General features: G+C 40.2%; 1 protein-coding gene across 5 annotated transcripts in view; it reads right to left on the reverse strand.

The window, feature by feature from the left end:
• Positions 1–8,672: 8,672 nt before the first annotated feature.
• LOC108439005 (cilia- and flagella-associated protein 44) overlaps positions 8,673–24,858 on the reverse strand; it is a 31,214-nt gene continuing 15,028 nt past the window's right edge. The window contains exons 19-34 of one of the 5 annotated variants that reach the window (XM_017717192.2): positions 24,349–24,511; positions 22,789–22,919; positions 21,851–22,053; positions 21,103–21,265; positions 20,820–20,997; positions 19,920–20,189; positions 18,670–18,855; positions 16,878–17,081; positions 16,491–16,686; positions 16,295–16,411; positions 14,947–15,077; positions 14,718–14,834; positions 13,817–14,018; positions 13,518–13,678; positions 12,717–12,851; positions 8,673–11,408 (exon numbers count right to left, since the gene is read on the reverse strand). In XM_017717192.2, coding sequence (XP_017572681.1) covers positions 11,145–11,408; positions 12,717–12,851; positions 13,518–13,678; positions 13,817–14,018; positions 14,718–14,834; positions 14,947–15,077; positions 16,295–16,411; positions 16,491–16,686; positions 16,878–17,081; positions 18,670–18,855; positions 19,920–20,189; positions 20,820–20,997; positions 21,103–21,265; positions 21,851–22,053; positions 22,789–22,919; positions 24,349–24,511 — 2,821 coding nt within the window. In that variant the 3' untranslated portion in view covers positions 8,673–11,144. Of the gene's footprint in view, positions 11,409–12,716; positions 12,852–13,517; positions 13,679–13,816; positions 14,019–14,717; positions 14,835–14,946; positions 15,078–16,294; positions 16,412–16,490; positions 16,687–16,877; positions 17,082–18,669; positions 18,856–19,919; positions 20,190–20,819; positions 20,998–21,102; positions 21,269–21,817; positions 22,054–22,788; positions 22,920–24,348; positions 24,512–24,858 lie in introns of all 5 variants that reach the window. The other 4 variants (XM_017717184.2, XM_017717178.2, XM_017717172.2 and 1 more) reach the window with 4 other exon arrangements.

Genomic DNA, 24,858 nt, shown 5'->3' on the forward strand with positions numbered 1-24,858 from the left:
TCTGTGGTGGTCATGTGGGGGTGCTTTTAATGTTATGGCTGATTAGTGTATGTCTCTGATAATCAGATGAATAACTTCATACAGAATTGGGAACGTTTTTACTGTATTTGACAGCTCAACAGCTAAACTGTCTCTTACATGGTTAAATACACAGACAAACGCACTCAGAGGCTGGGAGAGAGCAGAGTCACGCTGTACTCTGCAATAGCACAGAAGAAAAAGTGTGTGATGGTGTAGTATTATCTGCAAGGTGAAATAGTCATAAGTAAATTAAATTCCAGAGCAGTACCTGTACATTTTTTTCTTCGGGCAACACAGAAACTAAACACTAATCCCCCTATGACGGTCAGATATTGTTTACAAATTTTTTGTCAACTTATCTGCCTTGAGATTTGGCCACCACTTTTGAAATATACTATGGGCCAGTTTCCCAGACCTAGACTAAGCCTAAGCAAGCAATCCAGCCCTGTATAGTCAAAAGTATTCAACCTCGATAAATAGTAAATTATATATATAAATATATATATATGTGCGTGTGTGCAGCAGATCAGATACTAATGTTGAATGACTAGTTCTGGCTGACAAATGACGCCCCAAGTCATCTTAATTCAATTCAATGGAAGCTTTACAGCCCTTTAGAAAGGGCCTGGGTTCGATTCCCCAGCTAGGCAACCAGGTTCCTTTCTGTGTGGATTTTGCATGTTCTCCCTGTTCCTGCCTGCAGTCAGGTCAATTGGAGATTCTAAACAACCCCTACGTGTGAATGTGGGAACGCATACGTTTGTGTGTCTGTCCTGCGATGGACTGGCAACATGCCCAGGGTGTTTCCTGCCTTGTACCCAATGACCACTGGGATATTCTGCACCACCTCCCATGACCTAAGAGGATAAACAGCTTAAATAATGTGTGTGCATCACAAGGGTCAACATCAGTACTTCACCTCACTTAGGCTCACAACATCTTGTTAAACCTTTCCTAGAAGAGTAGAGGCTGCAGCAAAGGGAGGACAAACCCCTTATTAACACCCTTGATTTTAGAAGAAACTGAAAGAACAGGTGAACAAACTTTTGGACGTACAGTGTATGAGGCATGTTGCTATTAATTGTTCAGCTTTTTAAGTGATTTTAGAATCATATTCAGCTCTACAACCTTCATTCTGGACACATCTAATATTTCTGTAATTTTTTACTTCCTACTAATTACTTTATTACTTTTAGAATCATTTTATATGAATCAGCAGCCAAATTGGTTTTGCTTTACTGAAATGTTTCAGATGCTTGAGCAGTGGTAGGCAGCGGTGGTGTGCAGTATGATATTAAATTGAGCAGGCGTTCCCTCGTCACGCTGGTGATTCATGTGGAGCTGCCAAACTTTCCCGCTTTCAGTTTTCACCATCAAACTAAGCTCCCCTTTTATAGACCTGTCTACTCATTTTTTCCCTTTTTCCCCCTCTATTCTCTCTCCATCTCTCTCTGTCTCTGCATTCAGGATGAGAGGCAGTTTGTTCCCCCTCTGTGAGTTCGGGAGTGTGATGGTGTGTGAGAGAGTGGAGGGGCCTGCTGGGCCAGATTAAAACCCTGTGCCTACGGGGGGGCTCCTCCATTCACAACTGACTGATGTCCGTCCCAAATTGATTTATGAAAACGGCCCTTAATCAATTATGTGTGGAGAGAGAGAGGGGGGGGGGGGGGGAGAGCAGTGAGGGGTGAGCGAGAGTGTAGAAGAAGAAAAATGGCTGTGGAGGTGTTGATGGAGTTTGCAGTGGGAGTGGAGTTTGGTGGGGTTTGGCTGTGGTTACATGTGGCTGCACTGCACAGCAGGATTTAACTGTGCTGTGTTTGTGGCACTTTAGAGGGGTTTAGGTTCAGGCCTGCTGCTGAATTTGTGTGCTGTTTTCAGTGATGTGCACATATTTATTCAATCATTTGTAGCTGATGTTAAAGTTCATATTGTTACAGTTAAGGTTCCATATCACAGAAAACAAAATTTCCCTCGCTTCTGTGAACTAACAGAGTTTGATGTAGTTTGTACATATCATTTCAAACCATACTTTCCCTTGTCAGTCCACACAGTCCACATATGAAAACCAAGCTGCAGCCCATTCTAATTTCACCATGTTTGTGATGTCATCACAAGAACTGGCTTGTTTACATTATCTACCTATTCAGCCTACAGCAGTTTAGCTCCGCCCACTCATGCCGAAGTTGTAAAGAGTGTTTCACCCTGGACTGCATTTTGAATAAGGCATAATACTGCTCGGCCAATCAGAGCAGAGCTCATTTACATATAATAGAAGCAAAAAAATGTTTTATATTGAGGGACAAACAGAGAAGTGGAAACAAACATGTAAAAGTGAATTATGAATATTTTGGCACATGAAATTGTACAAATATTATATGTGGACCTTCCAAAATGGGCAAAAATGAAATACAGAAAAATAGAATATGGACCTTACCGCTGAATATGAAGCCTGGGCTCAGTGTATTTAAGTAATATTAATATCCATAGAAAATGACCATTTTAGCGTTTTCAGTGTATTTTTGTGATTTATTATTGATGCTGAAAGCATATTGAAACAAAGGAAAACATTTCTTCAGTTAAGTTTAAATTAGTGTTTATCTTCAGGTTTACATATATACGTTTTTATTTGAACACATTTCATACATTTCAGCAGCTTTTAAACGTGTTTTACTACCTTTTACTTACCTCTGTTATATGTGGCATTTATGGATTATTTCTTAATATTTTTTATTATTTTGACTGTATACAAATAGTTCTTCTTCTTATTTTTATTATTAACAACTTCATGCTTCACATTCCTAACTTACTAACACATTACGCAGCTCAAACAGCCCTATTTACCTGAAGCTATGTAGCTTAGAGTCTGTTTCCAGTGTTTTGTTAACTCTCCAGTATACGCAGGAACTGCTCTCATACATGCTGACCTTTGAATGAGAACTCAAAGCAGCAGTGCGCCCACAGCGTTCTGCAGTCGGCTGTGGGGAAGCAGAAAGCTGCTCCAGTGCCAGCAGTGTTAGTGAATGATATGATATGAGTGTGATGCATGAGTGTGACAGCCTTTCTTCAGCTTTGAGGAGAGCACTTTACAAAGCTCTTGTCAAGCAAGCTCTATTGTGGGTGCTATGATGTAGTTATGGTGTGTGAGTGTGAGTGTGTGAGTGTGTGTGAGAGAGAGAGAGAGAGAGAGAGAGAGAGAGAAGCAGAGAGTATGGAGTGTTTTAAAAAGCTCTTGTCATGCTGGCTCTATTGTGTGTGCAACATGGGTGTGAGTTGGTGGGGGGGTCACGCTGTGCGCTCGTTTCTCCAGCCTGTCAGGAACTCTATCTGAGCTTCAGCCGGAACTAATCAACTCCAATAGGCCTTCCATTACCCACAATGCACTACAGTGGGCCAGAGACCGGCCTGTGGGAACAGAAGGGCGAGCAAAACTCCCCCCCAAATTCATGCACCCACATACACACTTGTTTTTGTACAATGTCAGGACACGAGGTCATATGCAGGTCCTATATGTATGATATGTGTGTAAGTACATATATGAAATGATAATGTTTTATATATGTCCCATATGTACTATACATCTGTAAGTACCAATATGCCATAATGTGCCACACTCACACACACGTACATGAACAAGAACTCAAAGCAGATTTCCTATTCATATGCAGTTTTGATTGTTTGTTTTTATCATAGGCCAAAGAAAAACATACATCTCCAAAACAATACACAGAAAAGTACCTTCACCTTTAATTTAAGTTAAGGTAAAGATATTTTCTTCCAAGTGGTTTTGGAGCATTCCTATTGGTCCATACATCATGAACTTTTCACACAAGGTAAAGAACAGCTCCTGTTTATACACACACACACACACACACACACACACATAAACATATATATATATATATATATATATATATATATATATATAAACCAATCTATCATTATATATCTAAAACCAATTTGGTTGCAGATGAAAAATGATTGTGTTCATTTCTTGCAGCATCACTGGATTCAAATAATCAGTAGGAAGCAAATAAGATAAATAAAAACTAATAAATGCTCGGTCTGTCCAGAAAGATTAACACAGCTCCAGAAGATTATACTGAGAATTAACTTGAAATAAAACTAATATAAAGAATTCATCATATTTCACCAGTATAGATCAAATCTCAAGGCAGATAACCTGACAAAAAAAAACAATGTAAATATATTACATTATTTATCATTTTATTTACTATGAAATAGTCAATAAAACATATAAAATAAATCTTTAGATGAATACTGTAATATTTCAATCCAAATTGTATTATATATTTTTGTATATAGAACAAGAGGAACTGTTAATACGGCAAGTGAGTTCAAACTTTTGAATATGTAGTTTTGGGTGTAAGTATTTATGTGTAATGATAACAGAATCACAGTAATCAAAATAAGTGGTTTTGTTCTATCAGTTTAAAGAAATGCAAAAATTGCGAGAAAAAAACAGTCAGGAGTGTTTTGTTTATCTTCTTGTTTCTCTGGTTTTTTTTACAAAGTCAGGACATTTTTGTCCTGAAAATGTATAAAAACATACACACACACTCACTCACACACACTCCTGTACACCCCCTCACGCCAGCCAGCACCACATACAACCCTCCAACTGTTTCACACTGCAGTAATAATAAACACTTGCAATAATATTTTCACAGCAAGCAACAGCCTACCTCAGATCATTGCCCTGCACAGCTGCACCAGACACACACACACCATCTCCCTCCCTTACACACACACACACACACACACGTAAATGTGTCCACAATAAAACACACTAGCATGTACACAAACATTTCACATCCTTCTACAGGGATTTGTTAATGATCACTGCATATTTCTGTGTCAAATGAATTGCGATGTGATTGCAGTGCCATGTTAACAGAAGTTCATTTGTGTTTGCAGAGAGAATCTACACAAAGTGACATCTACAGAAACACTGCGCTATGTAAACAACATTAAATAGTACAGATAAGGATCGGGACAGCGTGATAACAGTACATGCTCCAGTGGAGTGTGGCTGCATTTCAATAAACTCCACAGTTACAGTCTCGGCCATCATTCGGTGCTCGAATCAGACCAAACCGGATTAAAAAAACTGTAAGCATCAGTGCAAAAAGAGAAAATAAACTAAAGCACCATGCCAGTGATGAACTGGGTTAAAGAACACACGGCCTGGGAGAAAACTGAAAAAAATCATAAACAACTTAATGGCTGAGTGAAAGAGAGAGAGAGAGCGAGAGAGAGAGAGAGAGAGAGAGAGAGAGAGAGAGAGAGAGAGAGAGAGAGAGCGAGAGAGAGAGAGAGAGAGAGAGGGAGAGAGAGAGAGAGAGAGAGGGAGAGAGAGAGAGAGAGAGAGAGAGAGAGAGCGAGAGGGAGAGAGAGAGAGAGGGTGAGAGAGAGAGGGTGAGAGAGAGAGAGAGAGAGAGAGAGGGAGAGAGGGAGAGAGAGAGAGAGAGAGAGAGAGGGAGAGAGAGAGAGAGAGAGGGAGAGAGGGAGAGAGAGAGAGAGAGAGAGAGAGAGAGAGGGAGAGAGAGAGAGAGAGAGAGAGAGAGAGAGAGAGAGAGAGAGAGAGAGAGAGAGAAGGACCACTGCCCCCTGCTGAATGTTTCTCTTCATTGCCATGATAAGTGGGAGGGATGTTGCAACAGTTGTGTCGGCTGATCTACACAGATTAATGACATTACTGTAGTGTTTCTACCTTTTTTTTTATATATATATAATTTGGAATTCTTTTAACACACTTAATATACAATAATATACAAATAACTGGAGGATCAACCCTGTCCAAAAGTTTGTGGACACCTCCTCATCCAACATTGCTCTTAAAATCAAAGGCATTAATAGGAAGTTTGACCCCTTATCAGTGCAATACCAGCCTCTACTCTTCTGGGAAGTCTCTACACTAGATGTTGAAACATCGCTGTGAGCATTTGACTGAATTCAGCCACAAGATAGTGAGGTCAGCAATGGATACTGGATGAGTAGTTCCGCACACTCCCACTCAGCCCAAGTGTATTGGATGGAGCTCCATCTCTACAGAAAACACAGTCTCGCTGCTCCACAGCCCATTGCAGGGGGTTTAATACCCATCAAGCCAATGCTTGGCATTGGGCTTGGTGACTTTAGGCTCATGTCTGGCGGCTTCAGAGCATGTCATTCTATTGATCAATGCTTTTCTATGGAGATTATACAAGCTGTGTGAAAACCTGGGTCTACCATATCTTTGCTAAATTCACTAATTAAAGGGCTGTCTGGATATGTTTTTGGCATAAAATGTATTTACACAGAAGCTGGATATAGGTAATAAACACAGATAATAGTCATTTGTAATAAAATATTTCTGTGCTTGATTATATAAGAATTTATAAGTGATAATATTCCTTTTTTATTTCGGACAAAAATATACTTAATATGTGTGTGTGTGTGTGTGTGTGTGTGTGTGTGTGTGTGTGTGTGTAAATCAATTATAACATTCCAAAAAGCTGAATCAGGCTGATGCATCACACCTGTGCACATTTCTAATAAACAGCCATTAAAAAATCAACACTACTCTAAGTGCACTTTATCAGGTCACTGTACACTTAGACAAGTAATCAAATCTCCAGCCACTATGTGGGTGTGTGTGTGTGTTTGTATGTGTGTGGTGTGAAGTGGTGGAGTGGGAGTGAGAGTGTATGAGTGTGTGACTGCGCTTGTGTAGAAGGTGAGGGGTCTGCTGATATGGCCCTTCAGCGAAGGTGAAGTGGGAGCGTTTTTAAACTCATTAAGAAAGCCTGGGCTGTGCTGTCCTCATATTGAGTGTGTTTCAATGAGCAGGCCAGTCAATGAGTGTGTGTTTAAGTCTGTGTGAATGAGTGAGTGTGTGTTTGGGGGGGGTGGGGTGAGAACGAGAGTGTGTGTGAGAAAAGGAATTAATGCATTTTCTGGATGGAAGAGTATGAGCATGAAATGGGAGTAGCTACGAGGGGGTCTGAGGGGTCCAAGGACCCTAATTTTAAGCCACTTGTCCCCACCCTTTTCTGATGGTTAAACAGTGCTAATGAAAATATCCCAAAGTCATGCCACTGTTGCCCATGCACACATCCATATATATGTGTGTATATATGTATATATATATATATATATATATATATATATATATATATATATATAGAACCTTTTTGAATTTGTATTGTTACAATGTCAAGCTTTTAAAAAATAGAAGAACCCTTTTTGATGGTATATAGAACCATTTTCAAAAAAGTTCATATACACACCTAAAAAAGATGGTTGTTCAGGGGTTCTTTAGTAAAGAAAATTGTTCTAAATAGACCATAAACACTTAAAAAAGCCTTTGCATGATTAAAGGGTTCTTTACATCAAGACAGGGTCCTTCAGATTAATAGAGTGTGTTTTATATGGTTCTATATAGTGCCAAAAAGGTTTGTTCTATTGTTACAATGTCAAGCCTGTAACAATAGTAGAACCCTTTTTGGTGCTTTATAGAGCCATTTTTTCAAGAACTATGTAGCACATTCTCCATCAGTCTGAACCATTTCACCATGCAAAGAACAAAGAATGCAAAGGGTTCTTTGCGTGTTTATGGTTCTACATAGAATAATTTTGTTTACTAAAGAACCCTTGAAGAACTGCCATTTTTAAGAGTGTACAACACGTTCATCATCAATCTGAAGAACCATTCCCCCATGCGAAGAGCGATTTAAGCATGGAATGGTTCTGTACAGAACTCTTGGTTCTAAATAGAATCATTCTGTTTACTAAAGAACCCTTGTAGAACCATCTTTTGTAAGAGTGTAGGTGAGCTCTAGTTCCTATAGGCTGTTTATGTAGTTAGTAAGCAGTACTAGTTAACTGTGTAAAGCGATGAAGTTCAGCACTGTGAGCAATGAGAAAACCACAGTCTTCAGTCATTCGCTCTAGACTTCTATACCTGTAGATGTAGAAGGCAGGACTCTGGGTAATTAGCCTTTCTGTGCAGTGATCTGCAGTCAGTTGTTACAGTAAGTAACGCTAGCCAGTTGAATGTGAGGTCAGTAATCATGTGTTGAGGTTAATATTTAAAACTGTGTTTTGTTTTCCCCCTGATTATGGTAATGAGTGGTGGCTAGTTTATGGTCACATTTCTTACTATAGTCATGTCTGTAGGTCTCTTGCTAGCCAGCCTCCTCAACCTGAAACCAACCCACCAAAATGAAATTCTGGCTGAATGAAAGATGCCGATTCAACGAAGAAACCTCAGTGTAACTCACTGTGTACTGACACTTTTAACAGGAGCAGTCTTTAAAATGCCGCCCCAACTCATTCTAGGGAGCCAAATGCAATATTTGTGGTGGGCCGAGTGCCAAGAATACAAAACAGTGTACAAATAAACAAGGCAGGTTGTTTTTAACATTACACTTTTTGTCACTAAAAGAATTCATTTTTTAAACAGTTACAGAATTGAATAAGTTATACTACATAAATGTCTGTTCTCTTGTTGGGTGAGGGGGCAGGGTTAGGGTAACTTTCTGGCAGACCAAGACCAAATAAAACATCTTCAGGCAGCCTTGATTTAGACCACTAGAAACAGACTATAGAAACACTAGAAAGAGACTATAAATAGTTTTTTTATGTCTTTTATTAGCTTTACTAAAGGTTGCATATGTTTATCATTTGCATCTTGTAAATAATTCTGCATTCTTCTATTTATATTTTCAATTTTGTGTTTTACAGACACCCCCTGCGACCCAGAAGGAGAAGCATCTTAGAAGATGTGTGTGTGTGTGTTTTACAGACTTTTTTCATGTGTACACACACTAGGCTTTCTTGCCATTTCTGATCAGGCTCTTTGCTTTTGATCAAAAGTTTTAAAATACTTTGTTTGTTTCAAGAGTAATAAAATGTTTTGTCAACAACTAAAACACAAAATAAAATAAAGACAATTAACAGACTTTACAAAATAAGAACTCTTGTTATTCTCCTGATGGTTATAATCTCTGGGCTAATATTGTGCAGTGGTGATGAGTGTGAGAGCGAGGTGGCATTTTAATGTTCGTGAGTGTGTATGTGTGTCTATTGACTCTTGAATGGCTGGAATAAAGGCCAGCACATGGGAATGGGCTCTTGGCTCTCAGCGGGGCGCTGCATTGAGAGCCACTGGGGCGGGGTTAATCCCCTATTCACCCTCTCCACCACTCAGCCGTCCAGGCACAAAGAGCCCCGCCCTGCGCTCGCTGCGTTTCCGTGACGACCCCTAACCTGGCATTTTGCGCCGCAATTCCCAGCCACTTTATGAAAGCACACAGTTATTATGTGCAATATTTACCTCTTTTGATCGGCTGGCGGCCCATTGTGGAGGCCGAACAAACTCAAGAGCTTTCCTGCTTTAATGTGGTCAGGGGAAGTGGACAGGACCAAAAATCTGCTTAAATAAGCAGGCCAAAGCTGAGCCGCCCACTCGCGAGCCAAACATGTCTTTGCATGTAAAGGACACCAGCTTTCACTCTAAGACATTGAGAGTTATTACTTTCACTTAAATATATAACTACATCATTATATTTTTTCATTACACAGATATTTAATGAATTACACATACATTCACTTTGTGTTCTGCATAGACACCTTTGAGCCTGCACTTGTATCTTTTAGTTGTTTGTTTCAATGTAAAGAAACTAAAATGATTCAAATCATTATAAAATATGTTCTACGTTGAGAACGTATGCATTCAGAGTTTAGAAATTGCACATACCTTTCTCTGCTTGTTTCAGTAAGTACAAATAATTAGTATAAAACAACTATACCTATAAAAGTGCTTCAAGACAAAAATCTAAATTTCCCCTTTCCCCCAAGGGCAACCAAAATATTAATGAGAGTCATTATGTCCTTTAAAAAAAAATCTAATCTTTAGAGCCACAATATTTTATACCCATTTTATTTAAATAACTTTTTACTATCTTGGCTGAAAACATGTCTTAATATGTGCTAGCTAATGTTCTAGTACAGACTAAAACATAAACGAAAACAAAGACTTGCTTTGCTCTGCTTTAAGCTTTAGCTCAGTTATAGCTGCTTTTCTCGCATCTCTGGCAAGAAACTTTTCCTCAAAAGTAGAACAGTTTCTTGTAAAATGTCTCTCAACGTTTGACTTTTTACGAGGCTGAAGTCATTTCTTATTCAACTGCATCTTGCTCAAATGTTCCACCTTAAATGGTCCCAGTGGCATCAGAATGCAACTGCTGCACCATTCAAGGTGGAATGGGAAAATTATAAATGCAGTACTTGCATTTATAAATGGAGTACTTATAAATGCAAATAAGTCTCCAAATGTCCGATGTCTGTCTTAAATATTTCTCTTCGTCTTTTCATTAGATACTAGCTAGGCGAGACTATTATCTGCATTACTATGGTGACCAACAGTCTGCACACCAGCTGCTGTACAGCCACAACAGGGCAGTAAAAGATCTGCATGTTGCCGACCCCTGGGCTGGGCAATAAGACAATATATTTTATTACTATGATAAATTATCTCACAATACAATACACTTTTCCAAACATATCTTATGTATCATCACTACTCATGGAACACTGACCAACTGCATGTTTCATTATAGAGAGAGCAAAGTTAGTCTCATCTGTCTGGATTTATTGCCACACAGTATTCCAATACCTGAAAACCTGAAGTATTGCGATATTATATTTTTGCCATATCGCCCAACTGTAATTATTGACATACAGTTATTTACAAAAATGGACAAGCTTTAAAGGGGTTGCTACTACTGTTCTCATCAATGCTTAGCTAACTTTTTTCCATTTTATAGATACCAATAGATCATGCAAGGTGAAAAACATGTAAACAAGTGTATTTGTAGTAGTAGTGTAGTAGTAATAAAGACAGTGAGCAAACAAAAAGCAGTTTGCAAGCCAAAATGAAAAGCTTGTTTATTTGTGGCCTGAGCTGTCACTGAGAAACAGTGGGTGAGTGGGTAGGGATGATTATATAATTAATAGGGAACAGTGAGAGTATATGACTGTGTAAATGACTAAGTTGATCAAAGATTGTGTTTGTGCATGTGCTGAAGTGTTTGTGTATAAAGCTGAGCTAAAGCAGTGGTCTACTCCACCTCATGGCTGCTGCTAGGGGAGTGTCTCCAGCCCATGCTGAAGCGTGTGTGTGTATGCTGCATGTGGGCGAGTGGCATAGTGGGGATGGCAGGTAGGCTGGGCTGGGATGGGGGGAGAATGTGTCCACCTTTTCGGGACAGGGCACCTATCTCCTGCCTCAGTGACTCAATTTCATCAGCCTGACTCTGGATCAGCTTCTGCATTCGTCGCCGCTCCTCTTCCTCAACCTGCCGCCGACCCTGGAACTGCGCACCCTAGTTTACACACCAACACACACACATGCCAGGGCTTTACACTTACGTTACACTTACACTTAAAATTTAAAAAGCACACAGAGGAGAACATTTGTAAAAATCTAAACAATTACTTTGCATTCAGAAGTGCTATTACAGGGCTGCCCAAAGTGTGGCTCACAAGCCAAAGTTGGCCCAAGGGAACATTTGATTTGGCCCGCCAGAAACTTAGTCTAACCCCCTGGCACCCCTGGAAATTCTTAAGATTGAAACCTAACTGAAGTGTATTCCCATTCATAATTTATGATTTTTAAAGTTCACTTAAGTGATTAGGAACACTTAAATGGTCAGTCTTGACTTCCTGCGTCACTGGGGAATTTATATGAGATGAAACACAGTCCAAATTCGCTCAGTCATCCTTCATAATCAGAAAGACCAGAGAAGTCATCAGTAATGTACGAAAAAAGGTTGTTGAGCTGCACAAATCATGAATTGGCTACAAGAAAATAACCAAACAGTTGAAAATGTGCATTTCCACCATCAGGGCAGTAATTAAGAAGCTTAAACAACTGGAGATGTTAAGAATCTGAGAGGAGGAGGGCACATATCTATACTAACCCTAGGCACAGTGAGTAGGATGGTTTGAGTGGACAAAGAATCTCCAAGGATCACAGATGGGGAAATACGGAAATTATTTAATCTTTGGGGTCCCAAACTATAAACACCACCTATATAACCACAAGTTATTGGGGGTGTTACAAACTTAAGCACCTACAGTCTGTCAGATGTTTCTGGAACATTCAGTGGGACCATGTTCTATGGTCAAGAAGATCAAAACAGAGGTTTTGGGCAACAAACACTAGATGTGGGTTGGAGGGTAAACACAAAGATAGTCATGCAGAAAATTACCTCATCCCGATGGTGAATTACAGTGGTGGATCTTTGATACTGTGGGGCTGTTTTTCTTCCAAAGGCCCTCGGCAATTTATTCAAATACATGGTATCACAGACTCCAAGTACCAGTAGAAATAAAACCTGACTGCCTCAACCTGGAGGCTTCAACTGGGCCATAGTTTGGATCTTCCGGTAGGACAATGATCCAAAACACGCCTCAAAATCAACACAAAAATTGTTCAACACAGAATTAAGGTTTTGCCATGGCAATCCCAGTCCTCTGACCTAAACCCCATAAAAAACTGTGGGATGAGCTGAAAAGAATCTGAAGGATCTGGAGAGGTTATGTTCTCCAGTCTCATTCAGCATTATAGGAGAAGACTCTTATCTTTGCAAACTGTGAGACACACAGATTTGAGAAGAAAAAGGAAGTACCATTTTCCTCTGTCTGGTGTTAAGTTTATCCTCCAGTTGTTTTTGTTTGGTCAGTAGGCTGTTGAGTCTGTGCAGGCGCTCAGTGTGCTCTCTGGTCACTTCGGTCACTGCCAGCCTGGCATCAGCCACTTTGTCCTACAACACACACAAATTACATTTTTGGACATGCAAGCACGTAAATATGAATATGCAGTACTTTTTAGGTCAAAAAGACAATTACTTTCAGAAGGGACTGTTTACAGTGAAAGCCACTGTGTTTGACCTTTTCTTTTTCTAACATAATGAACTTAATACATTTTTAATCTTGTCAGATTTGTCCAGTTACTTTTTAGGGCAACCTTACTTCTCATTTTAGGCACCTTTCATTATAATGCTTATAAAACAAATCAATGATAAGCGTTTTCATAGCAATGACGATTGCGTTCTGAACATGTGTACACGACTTGCAAAAAAAGTCACAGTGCATCCAACAGTAAAGGCAACAAGGTGTTTCTTTTATACAGTGATAGAAAACATGGCAGTATACCGAAAGCTTCAATACCGCATGCTGATCTTTAGCGTATTTTTACCTAACATAACGTCAGCATAACTACACAAGTTTATATCCAGGGACCACCCAGAATTTTTAATTTAAGACATTCAGGGGGTCTGAGAGATTAATTAGAGTTCCAGGGCCCCTCAGGATGAATGGATGGAATGAAATCCCAGTAACATTCCCATAGTGTAGTGTAGTGCAAAGCTTTTGGATACCATCTGTCCGGATATTTTTGGATATATACTTAGGCGTGTGGGTAATTGTACCTGCCAGAGTTTGAGCTCCTGCGTGTACTCTGCCTCTCTAACTCGGCTCTCCTGCCTCATCTCCTCCAGCGTCCTGCTGCCCGACAGAGTCTGCAGGGCCTCCAGGTCCACTAGCTTACCAAACTTCATCATCATCATCCGCTCACAGCGAGCCTCTAACTCTACGCAGACACACACACACACACAGCTTCAGGAGCTATGAGCAACACACAACTCTTTGAAACAGTCAGACTAGTCCACGTTCAGTGCCTAACATCAAACCCCCTAAACTTGTCTGACCCTCAATCTAGATGACTGACCTAGTATCTTGGCCTCCATTTCTCTGCGCTCGTGGCTGAGCTGTACATGTTGCTGGCGGGCATGTCTGTAGAGCTCCCTCTGCTGGTTCTTCTCCTGCTGCAGCTCCTTAATGCGCTCCTGTAGGTGCCCCACTGCTGCTGTATTCAGAACCAAGGCCATGCCCAACTTAGAAGGGACCACGTCATCATTTGTATACTCAATCTGTTTGGAGACAGACAGAGACCAGGCTCAGGGCTAAGGATGTCTCAATGCATATTTTAATAATCAGTACCTGATCTAATTTTCTGAAAGGAAATTTATCCCATTGCCCTCTATTCATGCCACTGTAACAGAGGAAGCATATATGGACATTATCACGAGATAATGTCTGAGACACATTTTCAAAAGTTGACAAGCAGTTTAAATGTCGTAGTGTGGAACTACAATTGCACACAAGTGGAATGAAATGAAAACAAAACATTTAAGCTATCGACCTTCAAATTACAGTTAACCCCTTAACCAAAGCTAAGGTTTATAATTCAGTGACTACTTGGACTTCAATACAAACAGCCATTACACATTTAGCAGTAACAGCTTATTCAAAGTAAACAAAAAAAAAAAACAAGAACTGTGCACATGTTAGACGTCCCTACCTGGGATACTTTTTGCTATTATTAAACTGTCTCTGGTAGAGACAGGTAGGGTCCCAGTACAATTTGAATCATTTAAAATCACAGCTCTCACACACACGCAAACACACACGCAAAGAAATACTAATATACAATATAAAATACATTTAAAAAACTTGTCAAGTTTACAATATTTAAATGAACTATACATTATAAGCTATGAAAGTTACTGTTCTATATATAGATCTATTTTACTGACAGAATACACACACACACACACACACACACACACCTGGTGCAGTCTTAGTGGGACGACCACATCCAGCTCATTTAGTTTCTGTTGCTTCTCTCGGTTGAAGAGCTCCAGGTCGCCCTCTGCTGCTTTCAGACTGCTCTGCACTATCTTCTCCTGACACAGAGAAAACAAACACACTTCATGTTTCATAGATCAAGTTTTCTCTGTCTATATTTAATGGTAGAAGAGAAGAATGAAGAAGAGAGAAGAGGAGGAGTTTTCTCACTTTCTTAAGCAGAGAGTCACACTCTTTCTTTAGGCTGTCTGCGCTCTTCTTCTCCTCCAGCAGCAGCTCCTCCACATCCAGACGGTGCTCACGCAATTTCACTGTGTTCTCAAACAGCTCTGGATCACAGTCTTTTACACACAAACACACATACAAACACACGCACGTATGCACGCACGCACGCACGCACACGCACGCACACAAAAGATGTGTGAGAAGCTATTAAAACAGTAGTGGAATACAATAAAAACAATCCACAATACCTTTTATTTAAAAATACCCTTGAAGTAAATTCAGTCTAAGAAAAAAAAATCTCTTGGTACTTTAAAAATGTTTGCCTTTCTTAACACCCTTATTACTGTGTGTACATACACAATACACTGTGTCCCCTTCCAGGAACTGTAGGTTCACTACTGCTCCAGTTGTTTTAAACTTCTAAACCCTTGTGTGGTGTTTATTTGTAAGTTGCTTTGGATAAAAGCGTCTGCTAAATGTAATGTAATGTAATGTTGTTGATGTTTTTTTTACCCAGTGGTCTGGTGGACCCACCACTTTATTTTTTTTGTTAAATCAATACAGTCATAATTTATGTAAAAATACCAGATGTTTAAAATATCACAAGTGGCCAGTATAGGGTTCTCTTTTAGCAGCTGTAGCCAGTCAGCAGCCTGTCCATGCTGTCCACCCTCACACACACACACACACACACACTAACAGCAGTCAGTTTAGGAGGAGAACAGAGTGAAGGGACACAGCACCTCCACACTGTTACTCACCGTGGGTTCGCTCCAACATCACATGTGTAATATAAATGTGTAGGGGGTGAACAGTGTGAAGTCACTGAAAATGTGTTATTTTGTTTGTTCTTCACAGAAAATAACCAAACGGCAAGAAATCTGACGATGAAATAATAAATTGCATATTTTTTATATTTTGGTAAACATTGAAAATTGGTCGCCCTGCAATGGACTGGCAACCTGTCCATGGATATACCTGCCTATCGCCCAATAACAGCTGGGATAGGCTCCAGCACCCCCGCGACCCAGAAAGAGAAGCGGCCTAGAACAAGGATTAACTATTGTCCCAATACTGGATATGGGCAATTTGTTGTTTGTGTAACCTTATAGTTATACCCCAGTAAAACCAGAAGTCACGAACAGCCATTTTGGAGATCGTGAACATTCAGGGGGAATAGGAAAGGGGACATGCTTCAGTTACATTTTGTTCATAATAATTTCTAGGTGTGCAAAAAATTAAGAGCCATGTGGTTTTGACAAAAAAGAGCATTGTTTAGGTTTCATGGATGTGACTGTATTGTGCTCTCTAATGACAGACCAGATGAACTCACTTGGTGGACACACACTGTCATCCAGCACACCAGCACCACTCTCCGACTCCTCATCATCCTCATCATCACCCCAGCCTGACTCTTCATCAGAATCGTCATCACTGTCCTCCTGTTGCTCTATAACAAAATGGAGAATAAGTGCAAATAATCATACAATAACCAAACCAACACAAAGACATATACACACACAGCTGACCCTCAGTGCTGGTCTTCTCTTTCTTCTTCACTCGTTTGATCTTCTTCTTGAAGACTCTGGTGAGAAAGTCTGTAAACTTATTGTTTTCCCCAAGTGAGGCGAGGAAGGTAGCGGTAAGAGCTTTCTCTCTCTCCTGCAGTTTGGCTATGTCTCTCTTCTTCAACTCCAACTGCTGCTTACACTCCTCGAGTTTCAGCTACAACACACACACACACACACACACACACACACACACACACACACACACACACAATACAGTGCAAACACATGGAAATAACTACATTAATTCTCTGAAAGATGCCATTTCAAACTGACCAGTAATAACAAGCATTACTGAAGGTTTAGGGAAAGCAAACTGCTGCACGCAAACACTCTCCTATCCCTCACCCTCAGCTCTGTCTCTTCCTGCATGCGGGTGTTGAGTCTCTCCTGAAGTGTGTTCTCTCTCTTCTCAAACTCTTTGAGCAGGAGAAGCTCCTGAAACAGCGTGACGTGCCGCAGGTCAGCCAGCTTCATCTGAACGTCCAGCCGCAGCTTCTCGCCCCGCAGCAAACGCAACTCAGCATCAAAACACCACACTGCCTCCTCCATCTACAACACAGAGACAGAGAGAGGAGGCACAGAGAGGAGAGAGAGAGACAGCGAAGGAGAGCAAGAGAGCAAGAGAGCGAGAGAGAGAGTCAGAGTCAGAGTAGGAGAAGGAGAGCTGTTTCAGTGAAACACCTTACCTTAAATGTAATCATTCAACCAAGACATGCTGAATGTCTGAAGCTCCCTTCTTTAGTGTTGCTCTGGAGCTGTGAGGCTACTGTAGCTAACACGTAATGAAGGTTTATTGCCTACGGATAATCCCTGCGCAACTGCATTAAAACTGAGTTATTAAGTAGTCTACAGAAGTCTGGAGACGCCATGAGCCATTGCTATAATTTTCTTGTCATTTTGAGATCAAGACAATTATGTTGTGGTCTCAAGTTAACAAGTTTGTTATCTTGAGATTACAAAACATTAAAGTCATAATCTCAAAATAACAACTTTTTTTATCTTGAAATCACAAGACATTTAAATTGTAATCTGAAGTTAACAACTTCGTTATCTTGAGACCACAAGACTGTCGCATGCGCACGCTCCCCGGGCTGCAATGATGACGGCCAAAAGAGCTGGCAGGAAGGCGGGGCCCGAACACTCAGCGGCGACTCTGGGGAGAGCCGCAAGTGTGGAGGGTGCAGAGAGCAAAGCTCGAGCTCCCTGGACAGATGAGAGGCACGAGAGTGACAGCAGGAGGAGGATGACGAGGACACTGGTGCCAACCATGAGAGGCACCAGAGCAAGGAGCGAGTCCCGAGCTCCTCTGCCCGGGTACCGCCCCCTGTTAAGCAGCAAGGCCTCTACGTTGGACCCAGGTGGCTGAGCTGGCAGCTGGGGGCGGTAATGGGGAGGCGGAACAGTGAGCTCTTCTTCCCTTTCGGCTGTGGCGCTCACGCTGCCCTTACTGAGAGTCAGCTGATTCTGATCTGGCAGGCAGTGCCTGAGCGCCTTTATGAAGAGCTGAGAGGGAACAGAGCGAGAGAGGGACAACCAGCAGCAGCAGCAGCCGACGACTTAGGAGCTGAAAAGCTAGAGGCAGAGACTGAAAAGTCTAGCTTAAGCCACTGAATGGTGGCCAGCATAGGTTTGGTTGTGTTTACTTTGTTTATTTTGCATGAAATGAAAGATATGGCTGCTGCAGCTCTGAATCCTGCCTCCAGCGTCTTCCTTGATCCCGGGGTAGCACATGCCGTGCTACAAAGACATTTTAGTTGTAAACTTAAGATAACAACTTTATCTTGAGACCACAAGATATTTAAGTCATGATCTCAAGATAACAACTTTGTAGTCTTGAGATCACAAGACATTTAGGTTGCAAACTCAAGATAACAACTTTGTTATCTTAAGATCACAAGGCAATTAAGTCGTGATCTCAAGACAACAACTCTGTATATGACTATTCAAACGTTTGTATATGACTGTATGTAATCCATTACTTGTTTGCTCCAGTAGCCTCGCAATACTAACATTGAACCCCAATATGTCTTGGATCATCATCTCCAAATGAAAAAAGTCTGCCTGCATGCACACACACACACACACACACACACACACACACACAGATTCTATGCTGGATACAGCACACTGCACACACCTGTTTGATCAGTGTGTCCTGCATGTAGAGGCTGCGGATCTCCTCCACATGCTTCATCTCCAGCTCCAGTTCAGTGAGCTGCTCCTGTGTGTGTGTGTTTTCTTGTGAGTGTGTAAGCTCCTCCTCTGTGTGTATGTCCTCTTCGTTCTCTCGTTGGAGAAGCTCCAGCACATCCTGTGTCTGTTCCTGCAAAGCATGGCACATTTACAGATATACCACACTGCATACATTAAAAGTAATTTGAAGTGCTTTGCATGCTCACAGACACAAACACATGTTCTAAAAATATGACAAAAATAAAAAGATCGAAAGTAAAAAAAATACACGCACTTCAAAAGTTTGACGTCACTTGCCATATTAATCATTTATATTCTTTTTATACACTGTCTTATACAGCACACATTTAAATATTACAAACTAAACATCAGAGCACATTTTTACATGTTTTAATTATTTTGTTAAATAATGTGATTGCAAATTTATAGACATTATTGCTAAGTTATTTTAAAAACCATCTATAGCTCTGTTGATCACTTTGGACATTGCAATTTAAAATTTCTTTAAAGCGTATTACTAATTTTGTCAACCTGTGAAGACAGGACCAATTTATTAGAACTAGTTTATACTTTATTTTATTGAAAATATTTATTCCAAACTCTTGAATGGTGTCACAGTCTTTCAAGGTAGCACAATATAAATAGTAAGTAACCTAATGTAATGTTTGCCTTGAAATTTTAATCCCATTCTTGATCAACAACAGGTCAGTCAGAACTTGTGATTAATCTAAAGTGATGATAAGTTTGTAAAGTTTTGCCCTGGATGAACATCCATCAGCTATGGAGCCCCTGAAAGGTATCTGGTGCTCACTTGAAAGTATCAGGTGCACACCAGATTTTTACCTAAAAAAAATAGACCAAGGCTCATTCACCTAAAAAAAAATACACCACATCACTTCATTGACTTCATATCTAACAGTACCCATTTGTGATTACATGTACTGGAATTCTTATTGTTCAGTCAAATTTAGATTTTGTGTTGTTTGTTAAAAGTCAGTAGTCCAATATGACCAAAGACAAGATCTAATGTGATCAATTTCACAATAAAAACTCACTTTTTATTCTTACGGTGTGAGCAACTTGAAAAGCGTTTTTGTGCTCAGACAAGCTCAGAGGACATCTGGACCAAATTAAACTAAGTTTCAGATATTTTTAATCTAGATTTGAAAATGACTGAAGTTTGTCTGAAATTACCTGTCCTTTTTCCTGAGTGGGACAGCCCACTTTGTCCCTCAGGGTGGCATAGCGATGCAAGGTTGCACGGCTGTAGCGCAGCTTCCTTTCGGGTGTCTCCTCGGGCAGCAGGGTGGGCACACTAGGCAGCGGGCGACGCTTCTCCACAGGCAGCAGCTCCTGCAGGGTTCGTAGCTGGCTCAGAAGAGAGCGGAGCAGGGAAATGAGCGCCACTTTCGAGTCCCGCAGAGCCAGCACACGCTCATTCATCTCACTCTTCCTCTGATAGATCTGCAGCAGACATACACAAACCAGGAGACATGGATCTCACATGTGTCTAAAGGCTTTAACTGGTCTGCTTTCACTGTGCGTAGAGCAGTCAACAAACATCAAACATTTAAAGAGTCCATTTTATGGAAAATGAATTTTCCAGCTTTTATGAAATGAGAGAGCTGACATAGGTTTGAATCAACTGAAGACAGTAACATGAATCGCTAATAGACTGGATGATTTGTATGTCAGAAAAACAGTCAGTCTGTAGCTTTAAAATGCTTTTGAAATCTGTACAAAAGTAAGAAAGAAATATTTGCACAAATGTTAATTAGATTTGCGTTTAACGTCCTGTTTCAGAACTAAGTCATTTGCACACATCAGTCTTCAAGCGCAGTAACAAAAACAGATAGAGAGAGACTGGAAATAATAATATAAAATGAATTTTGAATTATTTTCCAACAAAAAAAAAAACAACACACAAATATGGGAACAACAATAAGACAGAGGAAAATGTAGAATACTGCCTGTTTAATACCCAGTCATATAGCAGTTCCTCTTTGATATGATTTACTGTCTGGTTTCATTGATTTTATTGTCTGGTTTGTCTAATGAATTTGGGGGGAAATGAACATTCCTATGATTCCTGACCTGTTCCTCCAGGATGACCAGCTGTGCTTTCTTCTTCTCCACGTTCATCCTCAGGTGCTCAGGCACTGTGAAGTCTTTGGCTGTTTTCAGTTTGAAGTCACCCATGTTCTCTGTGGCAAATTGGATTGCACGTACATCCTCAGGGTCTTCACAGTCCTCACTGGGTTTCGCAGCATAGCTGAGGATGGAGAGAGTGTTGGTCTCTACATACATACACACACGCACACGCACATAGACACACTCACTCACACAAATACACACACTTGTGCAGACATAAACTCACAGCTCAGCCCACTCCTTCTTTCTCTTCTCAATCTTGGCACGGACTCTCTTTGCTTTCTCTGCTGCCTTGCGCAGTTTCTCAGCCTGTCTGCCTGCCAGTTTACTGCCCCCCGCCTGCGGAACCCGTGGCTGCAGTACAACTGGCTCTGCTAGACCCTCCTGCACTGCTGGAGACAATGGAAACAACTACCCTAACCAACTTGGTTTAGATAAATGTGTAAAAGGATTTGAATGTGCAAGTCTTACCCAACTTCAATAATTAGTTAGAAGATTAAAAAAAAGGAAAAAAAGAAATGTTATGTCCAGAAAGGTAAACAGAGCTGTGGATGACTGAAAAGGCTATGGTTCAAAAAGCTATATATATATATATATATATATATCAGTATAAAACATTTATATCCAGAATGATTTGCATTTGGTAATCAAATCTTAAGGCAGACTCTTTGACAAAAACTTAATTTATAGCATATTATTTATCATTTACTAAATTTTTTGTTCTAAAAAAAAAAAAAAGTTGAGTAAAGATCTAAAAATACATCTAAAACTGCGGTTGTCAAGTTTAGAATAATTTAATGTACATTACAAGTTAATGCTATAAAGTTATTATATAAATATATAGATAGATAGATAGATAGATAGATAGATAGATAGATAGATAGATAGATAGATAGATAGATAGATAGATAGATAGATAGATAGATAGATAGAATACACACATGTGCACCACACACATTTGCTCTCACTCCAACCTGTGATGTTTCCAGGGTCTTTCTGTTCTCCTTTATTGTGCCAGCGCTCCTGCTCAACTGTGCTTGGCTGCTGGACAGTCTGATCATGTTCTTTCATCTGTTGAAACTTACTGGACATGACCTGCAGCCTGTAGGTGGACACTTTATAATCACTCTCAATCGCTGTCAGTGTCACTATGTCACACATCAGTAAATTCCAAAACCTATAGAGAGAGAGAGAGAGGAAGACAAAGTGAGTGAGAGTTATCTCCACAAGTTTATTTCATTTGCAAAAAAAAAAGTATTATTATTATTTGGCTGCTTGTTTCTCTGTTGTTCTACACATGGATTCCCTGTCCATTATATTAGAAACCCCTCCCTTGGAGCTCCACCTTGCTGGTGTGCAGTTAGAGACCGTAGATCATCTGTTGTAGCAAAATTTGCATAAGCCTTCCTCTGGTCCTTTTTCCAACGGACCACAGAGCTGCTGTTGGACTAATAATTTTGGGATGCAGTCCACTCTAAACCTAGCAGTGACACTGATGTGTATAAAAACCCCAGTACCAATGCTGTGCCAGACACTCTTACCAGTGCATATCTGGTCAACAGTGATCCAGTGGTCAGAAACTGACCAACAATGAATGGAGTAAAGCGTGGCTGATACATTGTGCAGCAACAGATGGAATCATATACAGTGGACCTATTAGGGAAGTAACGTGGACAGTGCGATTAAAGTGGACAGTGGGTGGAAGTTGTTAATAAAGCTGACGGTGAATGCATTAAGACTTTGCATGTTTTACTGTGGTGGTTGGATGTTTAGCAATGCCTGTTGTCTTGTGAATACTGTCTTCTAAATATTGCACTAAAGCACTAGCACCCATAAATGTATTAAACAAAAAGAGAGAACAGCAAGCTGTTTTTAAACAGGCTTAAACAAGGTAAAGAAAAGACTGCAGCACCTCTCCTGTAGCTTCTGGAGACTGAGACGGTGTCTCTCCTCCTCCCAGGCTAACTCTCTCCTCACTTCTCTCACTTTCTCAGCTGCCACTCTTTCTGCATCTTCACGGAAGCGGTGGTCCAACTCCAACTCCTGACCACACACACACACTTTTATAGAATACACATGTATGTGTTGCCTTTTGCAATACGCAATATGTTTAATAAATGACCTTAGGCCTCATCAGGCATCATCACACAAATCAGAACAGTGGAAAAACTTACAAATTCAGTTCATGGCAGAAACGTTCTCCCTGTTATTTTCTTCATTTAAGAATTTAAGAGTAGGTGTCATTGGCCCATTTCCAATTTCACCCCTTGCCCCTACCACTTAGCCCTTAGCCCTCTGTTTTGCACATTCATGTCTAAGGTTAGGGGGTCCCAATTCTTGTTGAGATAGAGGGGCAGGACTAAGTGTTAGGGCTACATGGCCCTCCAAATGGAGGTTTTTCAGAGGCTCACTTCAAATGGAATGTAATGAGGAAAAAAAAGAAAAACCGTCAAGATGGCCGCGCGAACAACCATAGAAACAAATGTGAGAATTTTCTTTGTTAAAAATTACGATAACCATTGTATTATCTTAGTTTAATGTTGTTTCAATTGAACTTTACCCTCCTCTACTATCACTGCAGACTGGCATGGTCACCAACAGAGCAGCGCTAGTAGCTGTTAATGAAGCAATGTTCTTATTATGAGGGTTGTCTCATTTTGCAGGGAAAGATTTCAACCACTACCTGTTGTGACACTCAGTTCCAAGGGGTAAGGTGACACTCGAAAACAAGGGGAAAAAATAAGAAATGGGATTGGGCCAACGTAGAGCTTCAAGGCACTGTTAACCTGTTATACTTCATGTTACACTGTTAATATTAGAGGTGGGCAATATGTTAAAAAAAATAATACCCCAATTCTTCAAGACATTTTCCCGACACACAGCATGGAATAGGTCAGTGTTCCACAAGCACTGACAATACATGAAATATTTTCAGAAAAGCATATTGTATTGCACTGTGACATAATTTATCACCATGACAGTATAATGTCATATTGCACAGCCTTAAGTGATTTGAATCAGAGTAAATGTGATGACTTTGCCAACTTTGAATGTTAGCAGTTACTCAGTCTGGCCAAAAGACTGAACAAAGCCATGAGTAGTTTGTTTTTTTTTCTCTCTCTGCTTCCCTTCTGCTCACTGCTCACCCTATCATACAACAGCCAACATCTTAGCAGGGTAAAGGCTAACACATGCACATCCAGTCTCACTCCCTGCATTTGTTTGTTTGCAGAAACAGCTCAACATGCTTGAAGAAAAGTTTTAGTTTTACTATCTGATGTACTATCATTATTATCTATTATCATTTTATTTCAGCTGTTTCTGCATTTTTTAGAAGATAACAACAATAATGAACAGGTCAGGGAGTTTGGTCACAGGTCAGGTCAGGTTTTTACACAGAATATTGGTGAGAAGTGACTGTTATAAGGAGAGCTGCTCATCAGAGTGAGAGGTGAGATAAGTGTATATGTACCACACGCTGCAGACGGACGTGTTCTGGGAGACTCTGATTTTGCTGCAACAGTTTCTGGAATTGACTCTGTAACTCTGACAACTTCTTGCGCTTCTCCTGCTTCCGCAACTCGGCCTCCTTCTGCATGCGTTCCAGTTCTAGCTTCTGCTTAGCCGTCTCTATACTGTGAAAACACATTTATTTATAGCACATGTCCAATAGGCATTAAATATATATAAGTCCTGTATCTCTTTTTTATTTGAAGATACCATCTGCCCTTTATACTGTATTAAATCTTCAGTCTAATACAAATGGGCCAGTATTCCATTTTTACATTAATAAATCCTTTACAATAACTTCAAATACCAGTTAAACATGTCTTTTTCCTTCTCCTTTACAGTTGTTCTGACAGTGACAATATGTATTTATGCATTTATCTAAATACTGTATGTATTAAAGATGAAAGTATTAACTTATTTTCTCTTAGAAAAACAACGAAACATGTAATCTGACACATTTTTGTGTACAACT

This window comes from Pygocentrus nattereri, chromosome 24, assembly GCF_015220715.1.
Source record: "Pygocentrus nattereri isolate fPygNat1 chromosome 24, fPygNat1.pri, whole genome shotgun sequence".
Taxonomy (NCBI): domain Eukaryota; kingdom Metazoa; phylum Chordata; class Actinopteri; order Characiformes; family Serrasalmidae; genus Pygocentrus; species Pygocentrus nattereri.